Source organism: Carcharhinus amblyrhynchos, chromosome 3 (genome assembly GCF_965287045.1).
Source record: "Carcharhinus amblyrhynchos chromosome 3, sCarAmb.v2.hapA, whole genome shotgun sequence".
In the NCBI taxonomy this organism is placed as follows: Eukaryota; Metazoa; Chordata; class Chondrichthyes; order Carcharhiniformes; family Carcharhinidae; genus Carcharhinus; species Carcharhinus amblyrhynchos.
The window spans coordinates 85,738,296-85,749,895 of NC_137326.1; the positions used below are offsets into that span (position 1 = coordinate 85,738,296).

Genomic DNA, 11,600 nt, shown 5'->3' on the forward strand with positions numbered 1-11,600 from the left:
GAGGCAAGAGATTTAAATGATTGGTGGCAACCTGCAGCCCATCAAGGTCTGACCACAACCCATGAGATATCTTGTTGATAGAGTGAGCACAGAGTTTGCAAGAGAGAGAGCATGGAGGCAGGAAGGCAGTTACACAAGAAAGAATGAGAACAGGAACAGAGATTGGAGATAAAAGAGTGCAGGAAAGAGCAAGACTGCGAATGGAAACTGGGAAGAAAAATGTGTGAAAAAGAGAGAGGCTGAAAGTAGAGCAATTGGTCGGTGAGTATGTTATTTGTTTTCCTCAATTCTCTTTAAATACTTTTACAATTTATTGGTAAATATAAGATTTTCTTCAAAGTTTTTATAACAGCAGGTTGTCAGGAGCAGTAGGATTTATTAATAAAAAATAAAGGAGGTTTACCAAAATGTTGCCTGGGCTGATGAGTTTTAGCTATGAAGAGAGATTGGGTAGACTAAGATTGTTTTCCTTGGAGCAGAGGAAACTGAGGGGGGACATGAATGAGACGCATAAAATTATGAGGGGGTATAACTCACTGCCTGTAAGGATGGTAAAGGCAGAGTCCCTTATAGCATCTAAGAAGTATTTAGATGTGGACTTGCAATGCCAAGGCATTCAAGGCTATGGATCAAGTCCTGGAAATGGGATTAGAATTGTTAGGTGGTTTGTCTTTGACTGACGCAGAAACAATGGGCCGAAGGGCCTTTTCTGTGCTGTAGATCTTTATGACTCTAAATAAGCAAATAAAAATGAAATGAATACCTAAAGCAAATATCTGTGTAACTGAGAAATGCATAATGTTTACTTGTAGCTTTTCTAGCTTTGACAAGCGCAGTAAATTGTAATATGTAAAATGAGTGCAAATATTTCTCCCATTTGAAGTTAATAACAGTTCTATTAATATATGAATGATTTAGCATTTTCTGTAACTCATTGTGAAATATTCAGTATGTATTAAACATATTTAATCTTATCTTATTAATGGGTTGTGACAGTGCACATTTCGAATTTCAACATTGCAGCCCACTGGGATGAATGAGGACCACTCATGTAGCCCACTCACTAACCTAGGTTGCCCATCACTGATTTAAATACCGGAATAGTATTTTCAATTTCATTTGACATAGATCCAAGAATCAGTAATCCATTGGACAAGGAAGAGTGGTTAGGTTAATCAAAGGGAATGTTTCTGCTGCTTAAATAAAAACATTTTTGTTGAAGTTATATACTGAGGATAAATATGATGAATGTTCAGAGGTTGGTGCAAGGTTGAACAAGTACAACATACTTTTGAATGAGATAAAGAGTATCAGAGGCAAGTGTGATAGAACAGGTACATAGAGATGGAGAAGGGGTCAGGGATCAGGTGGAGAAACCAAGAAACTTCAATGGCCTTAGACAAAACTCTATCCTTTTTCAGCTTTATGTCTCTCTTGTCTACTCCAGCCCTTTGCAGTCTGTCTGCCTCTGCTTCATCTGGGTGTTGATCAGGGTGACTCCAATTTCAAGGTCAGAGATTTTTCAGTGAACAGATAAATCTACATTTCACAATATCTTTGTAGATGTTCAGAAAGCTCGCTTTATTGCAGACAATTTGAGAGAGATGGGGTAACAGAGAATCATCCAACGCAGAAAGAGACCTGTTAGTTCATTATGTCTGTACTGGCTCTTTGAAAGAGCAATCCAATGAGTCCCACTCTTATCTACAGTCCTGCATCATTTTTCCTTCTCAACTATGTGTCCAATATCCATGTGAAAGTTGTGACTACATAGAATCCCTACAGTGCAGAATCATTCAGCCCATCAAGCCTACGCCGACAATCCCACCCAGATCTTATCCCAGTGACCCAATGCATTTACCTCGGTAATCCCCTAAGAGGCAATTTAGCATGGCCAATCAATCTAACACACATATCTTTGGCTCTGCTTTCTTATCCTCTCAGACATCGTCTTTCAGATCATATCAAGTCATTAAAATGTTTCCTCTCTTCTCCCCTCTGGTTCTTTTGCCAATTGTCTTAACGTATTTGGCAATGCATAATTTTGAACAAACTCCTTTTACGTGCCATGGGTTGCTTTGCTCAGTTTGTTGGAAAGCTGGTTCATGACGTGGAGCGACGCCAACAGCGTGGTCTCAATTTCTGTACCGGTTAGGGTTAAGCATGAAGGCCACCGCCTTTTAAGCCTTACCCTTCGCCAGAGGTGCAATGACCCCCAGTGTTTTGATGGCCATGAAGAGTATGGAGGATCATCAATAGATCTCTCTGTAGGCTTCGTGGAGTACAAACTCCCTTTTTGAGCGAGTGAAGGCCCGTCCAATGGGAAGTGAGCAGCGAGGGGTTAAAGCCCATTGCTTCAATCTAGAGTGGTATCCTGTCAGTCTCCGGTTATTGCAGGCTATAAACTGTGGGTGTGGCTCTTTCTTGTGTTATTATTGAAGCATTTTTAGTCATGGAAGATTGGCCTTAGTGGAATGATTACATTGAGGTTAAATCACCATTACTGAGCTTTTGTCTAACCTGCAATGGGAAATGTGGTTTAGATCTTAATTTAGCATGGCCAATGCACTTAACCAGCACATCTTTAGGGCTGTGGGAGGAAACATGAGCACTTGGAGGAAACCCACACAGACACAGGGGGAACTTGCAGTCTCTACACAGACAGTGTTTCGAGCTGGGAGTTGAACCCGGGTCCTTGGCACTGTGGGACAACAGTGCTAGTCACGGTGAGTGGTTAGGAACTGGAATACCCTGTCTGTGAGAGTGTGATGGAGGCTGGTTTGATCAAACTATTCAAGAAGGAATTGAATTCTGATCTGCAAAGGAAGAATGTGCAATGCCCTGGGAAGAAGAGAGAGAGTGGCACTAGGTAGATTGCTCCTTTGGCGAGCTGCATAGACACTCACAATTCTATGATCCTGTGATTTAACTGCATTCTGTGTGAACTCAAACAGCAAGAGTTAACCAACTCAAAGTGGCTTCGGCGTCAAATTACTATCTGATTTCCAAGTTGTTCTTTTCTGATATCAGTTTTCACATTTCAATGTTGTAGGCAAAGTTTAGTTTATTTAGAAAGGATTGACTCTGTACGTATGAAAAAGCAATACAACAGCATACTTCCAGTTGCATTTACTTTTAATGTAGCATACTCTCTATGATGTGTATCTTCTTTCATGAACTAAGGGTGAATGCAGTTTCCCTTGGAAATGGGGATTCTTATACTGGCTATATGGATTTAATGAAATGCATTTATTTACATTTTCTTTTAAAACAGAACAGTTTGCAAATATGAACTGCAGCTGTGAGGTGCACAAAGGTGTCAAGGTTTTTCAGCTCGTGCTCTACATTCCAACTATCACCGTTGGATTAATACTCAATCCATTGGCCTTACAATCATTCTGCTGGAAATTAAGAAAATGGACAAAAAACGCCATTTACATGACAAGCTTAACTATTTCTGACCTCATGGTGCTTCTTACTTTGCCTTTTAAAATTTAGTTTTCAGTACAAATTGGTTTATACAATGTCATGTAAGCTTGTTATAGTTGTGCACAAAATTAATATATGCATGAGCATATCAATTATTACTTGCATTAGTGTGGATAGGTACATCGCAATAAAATATCCATTCAAGGCATTGAGGCCACCAATAAAAGCAGCAGGGACATCTGCAGTCTTCTGGATTTTTTCAAGTTTGTGGAATATTAGTTTTTCTTATGAGGCTTACAGTAAATCTAATGGAACCAACTCAGGCATAATTTGCTTCTCAGTGCCTTTTGGGAAGTACTCAATATTTAAAATTGTTCTGAGTTTGATAGTGTTCCTAGTTATTCCACTGATCATTGTGACTTTTTGCTCATTTCAAACTATCCAAACGCTTCAGCAAAGAAATAGGTCAAATGCAGGAGATTTTGGCACAAGGAGAACGCTGCAAATTATTACAGCAAATGCAGTTGTCTTTATCGTTTGCTTTCTGCCTTTCAACATAATAACTTTTATTCATGTTGTAATGAGGTATCTAGAAGTTGATTGTAGTATGTTGAAGCTGATGTACCCCATCAGCGAAGCGGCAACGTGTTTAGCCGATACCAACTGCTGCCTTGATGGATTTTGCTTTTATCTTGTTACTGTTGAAGCAAAGGAACTTTTCCAAAATGAACCAAAGGACAATGATAACAATCGAACCATCACATTATCCACACTCTGAAGAACCAATTATTGGAAGAACACACTAGCCAGCATTTAATTCCTGATTAATATAATGCATTATAGCATGGGCCCTGGAAATATATGCTAAGTGACATAATTCTTCTCTGTCCTTGGATTTGTATTTAATTAGATATATTTACAAACCTCAGTAACCTTTTAATGCTACACTTATTCAACCCTTGAAGTCCTGTGGCAATGGGCGAGCGATGAAGCAGCAGGTGTGGATACACTGGGAACTGTAGTCACGGACCTGTATGCAGGCGGCTCAGGCTTAATGGTTGTTTTCCACTGACTGAAGCAGCAGTGGAACTCGGCGTCTACCTGGGTAGCTGAGCAGTCCTCTTCAGGAAAGCACTGCTCACCTCCTTAGAATGAGGAAAGCGCTAGAAAAGGTGCCCTAAACATTGCCTGCTTCACTACACCCTGGCCAGTTTACTGTGGCCGGCAGGGATCCCATATTGTGGTCGAACACACAAAATAAAACACAAGGTGACACTGCTCACCATTGGCACTTGGAACGTGCGCACGCTTTTGGACAACCCTACAGCAGACAGACCAGACAGAAGAACAGCCTTAGTTGCCAGAGAGCTTGCAAGATACGACATTGACATTGCAGCTCTGAGCGAAACTCGTCTTGCCAACGTAGGTCAGTTGACTGAAACTGGAGGTGGATACACTTTTTTCTGGAGCGGTCGCAGCAGCGATGAGCGTCGTGATGCTGGAGTTGGATTTGCCGTCAGGAGTCACCTTGTTTGGAAACTTGATAGTCTACCCTAGGGTGTGAACGACCGGCTTATGACATTACAGCTTCCGCTACAGAACAGAAGTCAAGCCACCATGATCAGCACCTATGCCCCCACAATGAACAACGAGGACGAAATGAAAGACAATTTCTACGAAGAACTAGACGCCCTATTATCAACAGTGCCAACAAGCTGATCTTGCTTAGCGATTTCAATGCAAGAGTAGGGTGTGACTCTGCAATCTGGCAGAGAATCATTGGGAAGCATGGAGTAGGCAAGTGTAACAGTAATGGCCTACTCTTAATGAAGACCTGTGCAGCACATGACCTCCTCATCACCAACACAACCTTCTGTCTGCCTGCCCGTAACAAGACCTCCTGGATGCATGCCCGCTCTAAGCATTGGCATATTATCGACTATGTCATTGTCAGGAGAAAAGACAGGCAGGATGTCAGAGTAACCAAGGCCATGTGTGGTGCTGACTGCTGGACAGATCACAGGCTCATTGTCTCCAAAATGAGGCTCCGCATCAGACCCAAGAGGCGACCACAAGGAAGCAAGGTTATGAAAAGAATCAGTTTACACATTCATGTGCCACCCTGATTTATATATAACTATGTGAGTTATATTCTGTTTCCGGGCAGTCCTGCCAATATCCAGTCCGCAAGAGTTAGTTTTATTGTTAAATTTCTTGGATGCATCATCTATATGTACTAATCAAATCAAGATGGATGAGTACAGACCCAGTACTGTCAAAAGTTAAACACTTTGTTTTCCAAGGGTGGTCTGGATGTGTCGGATGTTCAGTGTCCCTTTTATTGCAGAAGCACTGAACTGAGTTGCCAGCGTGACATCCTGCTGTGAGCTTCCAGAGTCATGATCCCTTTCTAGGATAGACAATCACTCTTGGCAGAGCTGAACAGCGCTCACCCAGGCATATTTAGGGCGGACATAATAAGCACCAGGGCTAGACAACGGCATTGAGAACATGACTAAACACTGTTCCATTTGCCAGCAGCACTAGACGATGTGTGCTTCAGCTCCCCTTCACCCATGGGAACAACTTAGTCATCCTTAGGTCAGACTTCATATTGACTGTGTGAGAGCGTATTTCAACACCAGCTTCCCGTTACTCATCCAGACACATTCGAAGTGGCTTAATGTCAACAAGGTTAATGCACCAACTTCAGCTACAAGTATTGAGAGACTCTGCTGCTTCTTTAATATACATGGGTTGCCTGAAGTTATTGTCTCTGGCAATGGGACAGCTTTCACCCGCACAGAAATTTCATAGATTCATAGACCTGAATGGCATCCAGCACATAAAGGTTGCACCTGGCATTCTCCATCAAGTAGTCTCACGAAAGGAGCTATCCAGATCTTTAAACCAGTATGAAGGAGTGCCTGGAGATATTTTGGAGATTTGTCTTTTCAGATTTCTTCTGAGTTGCTGCACAACACCACAGACTACTACTGACTCTATGCCAACAGAGCTGCTAATGAAACATTGCATGCACACATGCACAAAATGGTGATCCCATTTTGGAGGGGAAGATAAGGCAGAAACCAGTAAACCACAACCCACACAATAGAGTTCATACATTCAACCCTGTACATTTGTGTAACTTTGGAAGTGGACTGTGATGGACTCTAGGAATTATCCTTTCAGAAACTGGACTATTGTCATACTGTGTTGAAGTTGAGAACAGAGTAGCGAAGAGTCCTAATGTTTACAGTACACCTGTGAAATTAATTTCCACAGTCTATTAATAACATCACACTGCACAATTTCCATAGTGCATTATCAATAACATTCTATATTAAATTTAACAGATTGCAGCTGAATTTGAGAGTTGCCTTTTAAACTCACAATTAATTGTAAACTTTTGGTTTTAAGCCTTTAAAGGTCTCTGAAAAATGCATCTCAGAAGTTTTAAATGCAGACCATATCTGGTCATACATAGATTGTAAACCTTAAAAAAAACTGGTCAAGTCCTGGAGGCTGACTTCATGCAACACCATAACCCGTAGTTCTGTTAGCACAGACAAGTGCAACAAAAAAACAGTGGGTAATATTTCTGAATTCTGACAACCTGTGGCTAGCTCAATCCCCATTCTCATGTATTCCACTGCTTGTAACTTTGTTAAGCATGTAGGAACACTAGTAGATGTCCCAGCAGCTTTACTTCCATTCCCATTAATGACAATTGTACATAGTAAATCACGTGCGAGCAACAGAAACATCCCAACAAACACAGGATCAACTTACGACTGATGTTTTGCTGGCAACCTCTGAGGTGTGTGATCATGCTACAGCTGTTATTCTTGACACATTCAACAAGATGTTGAATTTTATTTTTATGCAGCTTAAGACCCTATAGTTTCTGTTCTGGAACCTCCCTCAGTTGAGCTGCACTGCCCTGACCATTCCCGCAGAGCAACTCTGTGACTTTTAGTTCATACAGCCATAGAATCACAACAGTGCAGAAGAATGCCATTCGGCACATCAGGCCTGCACCAACAACAATCCCATCGAGCCCCTAACCTGTAACCTCACATATTTACCTGCTAATCCCCATAACCTACATATCTTGGTACACTAAGGGGCAATTTAGCACGGCCAATCAAACTAACCCACACACCTTTGGGCTGTGGGAGGAAACTGGAGCACCCGGAGGAAACCCACGCAGACACAGGGAGAATATGCAAACTCCACACAGACAGTCACCAGAGCTGGAATTTAACCCGGGTCCCTGTGCTACGAAGCAGCAGTGCTAACCACTGTACCATCATGCTGCGGGAGACAGGAGACATTACAAATCTTTTGTTAGTTATCAGACATGTTGTTGTAGCAATGCAAAAGGAATTTAAGGTGGAAGGAACTATAGTAATGCGATTGGTTGTCCCTCCCACCTGCCAATCAGCCAGGGGCGGTACCAGGGCTGTGCCTTTGGGTAGTAGGATGACAACAAGCCTGTAAACACTGCAATGTGTGTTCCCAATAAAAGTTAAATTTATTTGTACCAAATCTGCTTCTACCTCAAATTATCACATGCGCTGCCATCACAACAACATTACTTTTTAGCAATCCACTGTGATCTCTTTGATATCTACAAAATGAAGCCTCTTTTTAACTGGTTGCTGAAATTTTAAGTACTATACCACGCTGGATTTCCAAATCTCTCTGTTTTGACAAACCCAAACCCAGGCCAGATATTCGACTGAATTTGTAGTTAGATTAAAACAGGAAAGACAGAACAAGTTCAGCCATTTCTGAGGTCTGTATGCACAAAGCAAAAAGCAGTAGCACAGATAAATTTAACTTTTTTACCCCTCACTTTAGCTCATATTCACAAAACATATATAATCAAATATATATTGATTGCTAAGAGTAACGTACTTACAATATAATGTCATTAAAATGCAATATGATTACAATGTATCCAGAAGATGATATCAACATTTCACTACAAGGCTCATTATGAAACAGGAAGTTAATTGTCTTGTAGAAATACAAAGTAGAAGTCAGCCTTTATTGAACGTGAATGAGCTTTATCCAAAAGTGAGTCTATTTATTTGACTGGTAAGTAATCAGTCTTAAGTGTTTGTCGAACTTCTACCAAGAGAGTGACAATACAAAATGAGTACAGGAGATTGTTTGAATACAAAGAATTACCTTTTCAGTGAATCACAAATGTAATGTAGTCACTATAGTAATGTAGGAAATGCAGCGGCCAACTTGCAACATAGCAAGGTTCCTCAAACAGCAGTGAAAAGATAGCCAGATGACTTAGTTTTTGAGATGCTGTTTGAGGAATGAATTTGTTGAGGGCTGAAGACTGGAATGTTGAAAATTGAAAGAGTATTTCACATGTTGACATGAACGGAGTGTAGATCAAAGCTGTCTCCAATGGGTTTAAGAGTCATTCTTTTGCCAAGGTTTCGAGAGATTGTTGGAGGAACTTAATCAGGAACACTCAAGGATAATCAGTATGAAGACAGTAGTTAGAAGATACCTTTGGTATCAAAATAGTTTCAGATATTGATGAGTTGGTGAAAAACTGTGAAGCGTATCTCAGAATGAGAGGTAGCCCTGCCAAGGCTTCTTTCACTCAGCAGTCAAACACAAGAAACTGTGAGAACAATTACATGTCAAATTATTTGAAGTAGAAGACAAGATTGACTTGTTTTAGTCAATAGCTAAAGCAAGTGGATAAAAATTGATTCTCTGCCCAATGCCACAACTACCAAAATGTATTGAGGTTTTCAGAAGTTGATACGCAATTTATGGAATGCCAGAAGTGTTAGTGTCAGATAAAGGTTCACAGTTAATGTCCAGCTTTGACAGAAGTCATCTGGACTAGGTGACTTTTCTCTCCTTACAGATGCTGCCAGACCTGCTGAGATTTTCCACAATTCATGTCAGAAGAGTTTGAAACATTTCTAAATAAGAGTGGAGTCAAAGACATTCCAATTCTACCATATCACCCAACATCAAAGGGTGCTGCAGAGAGGACTGTACAGATTGTGGCAACATCTTTGCAGAAGTATTCGCCAGTTGACAAAGTAGACAATAATTTCTATGTTTCTCTTTGGTAATTTCCTGCTTTCTCACAGGATAACCCCTCTGTCTATGACAGGTTGTTCACTATGTGAATTAGTGTTTCAATGTGTTCCTAGGACAAGGTTTTGTTTGCTTAAGGCTAACATCACCAGCAAAGTAAGAGAAAAGCAAGGCAAAGTGAAGAAGAGTCAGGATGCACCACGTATAAAACTTAGAGAGTTCATGGGTGAGAAAGCACTGAGGTGGGAAAAAGCATGTGATTGGAGTTGCTGTAAAATGCATTCACATACCTAGTGAAGATTGGACAAAGGTGTCAAGCAGCCAGGTCATCAGTGCATGATCCTTTAGATCAAACATTGGAGAGAAACATCTAAGAGGGAAATTATGAAGGGGAAGATACAGCTTGCACAAAAGATGAGTGCATCATGACTGGAAAAGGAAAAGTCAGATTCCAGAAGAATGTTCCAGAATGCAATCTGATTGGAGAAGGTTAGCAGAGGAATGATTGCATTAGCTATGGATCAGTAGATTATGGTGTTGAACTGCTCATGATGTTGAAGGAGAGAAGGAAAATAAAAAGTTGTCATCAATATAACTGACTCATAGTTAGGAACCAAATTTGCTAACTTTCTCATATGAGGGCTACCAGAAAAATGTGTGTCATCTGATCGGAATTCCCTTTTTGCCGATTTGGGTCCACTGTTAATCTATTTGTGCTCTTTTCTAGGAGGGTCCAAGAAAAAAGATGAACTGTACCTTTGAGGCCAATGGTGATGTTCACTTCTTTCAGTTTGTGGTCTACATTCCTATTTTCATCATTGGATTAATAGTCAATTTTCTGGCCCTGTGGGCATTCTGTTGGAAATTAAGAAAATGGACAGAAACTGTTATTTATATGACAAACTTGGCTGTGTCTGACATCATGCTTCTCTCTTCCTTACCTTTCAAAATCTATAGTCATAAGGAGTGGAGGAAGAACAAAATCCCACTGTGCATATTTACTGAATCTCTGTACTTTGTCAATATGTACGTCAGCATTTTTATCATTACGTGCATAAGTGTTGATCGTTACATTGCAATAAGGCATCCCTTTAAGGCAATGTCACTGAGGTCTCCAAAGAAAGCAGCAATCACCTGTGCTACAATCTGGATTACAACGTGTTTGTGGAGTATCCTCATCCATTACAAATATTCCAACCTAACTGATGAGAAAATAGTCTGCTTCGAGCAAGTATCTTTTAAAAATGATATTTATGTCACGGTTCCCCTGAACATTGTGGGATTCACCATCCCATTGACAATTGTGACTTTTTGCTCTGTTCAAATCGTCCAAGCTCTTAGACAAAGTGGCATGATGAATTCAGCAGAATTCAACACAGTAAAAACTATGAAGATCATTACTGCAAGTGCGATCATCTTCGCTGTTTGCTTTACGCCCGTGCACTTTGGATACTTTCTTGAATGGCTACCCACATTCAATAAAGACTGCATCAGTCAGCAGCACGTGAAGTTATTCCTTCAGGTTGCAACTTGTATAGCCAATATGAACTGCTGTCTCAATGGATTCGGGTATTACTTTGCTTCTGCGGAAGTTTGTCAAGTTTTCAAAATGCAGTTTAAAGGCCAAGGACCTGTAGTAATAAACCATGTGCAAATATGATCAATCTTTCTTTCTCCAATGAACAGTACCAGAGCTAAAAATTAACAATAACTGTAATTTCAATGGATTTATCAATTAATTTTGAAGCATTTCTCAAGATATAAAAAGCTATAACAAAATCAAAAATGCTTTAAACAGTGAAAAGATGAGTAGCCACAGCTCTTTTAGTTCCATATCTTGCTCAATGAATAGGAATAACAAAATTAATAGAATTTTGAACGCTATTTGCATCTTAAGAAGAGAGTTGCAATCTTGGCACAGTGGTTAGCATTGCTGCCTCCCAGTGCCAGCGATCCCAGGTTCAATTCCAGCCTCGGATCACTGCCTGTGTGGAGTTTGCACATTCTCCCCGTATCTGTGTGGGTTTCCACTGGGTGCTTCAGTTTCCTGCCACGCTCCAAAGGTGTGCAGGTTAGGAGGTTTG

At 40.6% G+C, this 11,600-nt stretch overlaps 1 protein-coding gene and 1 pseudogene across 1 annotated transcript; both read left to right on the plus strand.

Annotated features, from left to right (window-relative positions):
- Positions 1-3,288: 3,288 nt before the first annotated feature.
- LOC145341437 (G-protein coupled receptor 35-like) lies at positions 3,289-4,207 on the plus strand (annotated as a pseudogene).
- Positions 4,208-10,261: 6,054 nt separating this feature from the next.
- On the plus strand, positions 10,262-11,176 carry LOC145341227 (G-protein coupled receptor 35-like). Its single transcript, XM_080186151.1, has one exon. The coding sequence runs from the start codon at positions 10,262-10,264 to the stop codon at positions 11,174-11,176; it is 915 nt and encodes a 304-aa protein (XP_080042277.1).
- Positions 11,177-11,600: the final 424 nt, after the last annotated feature.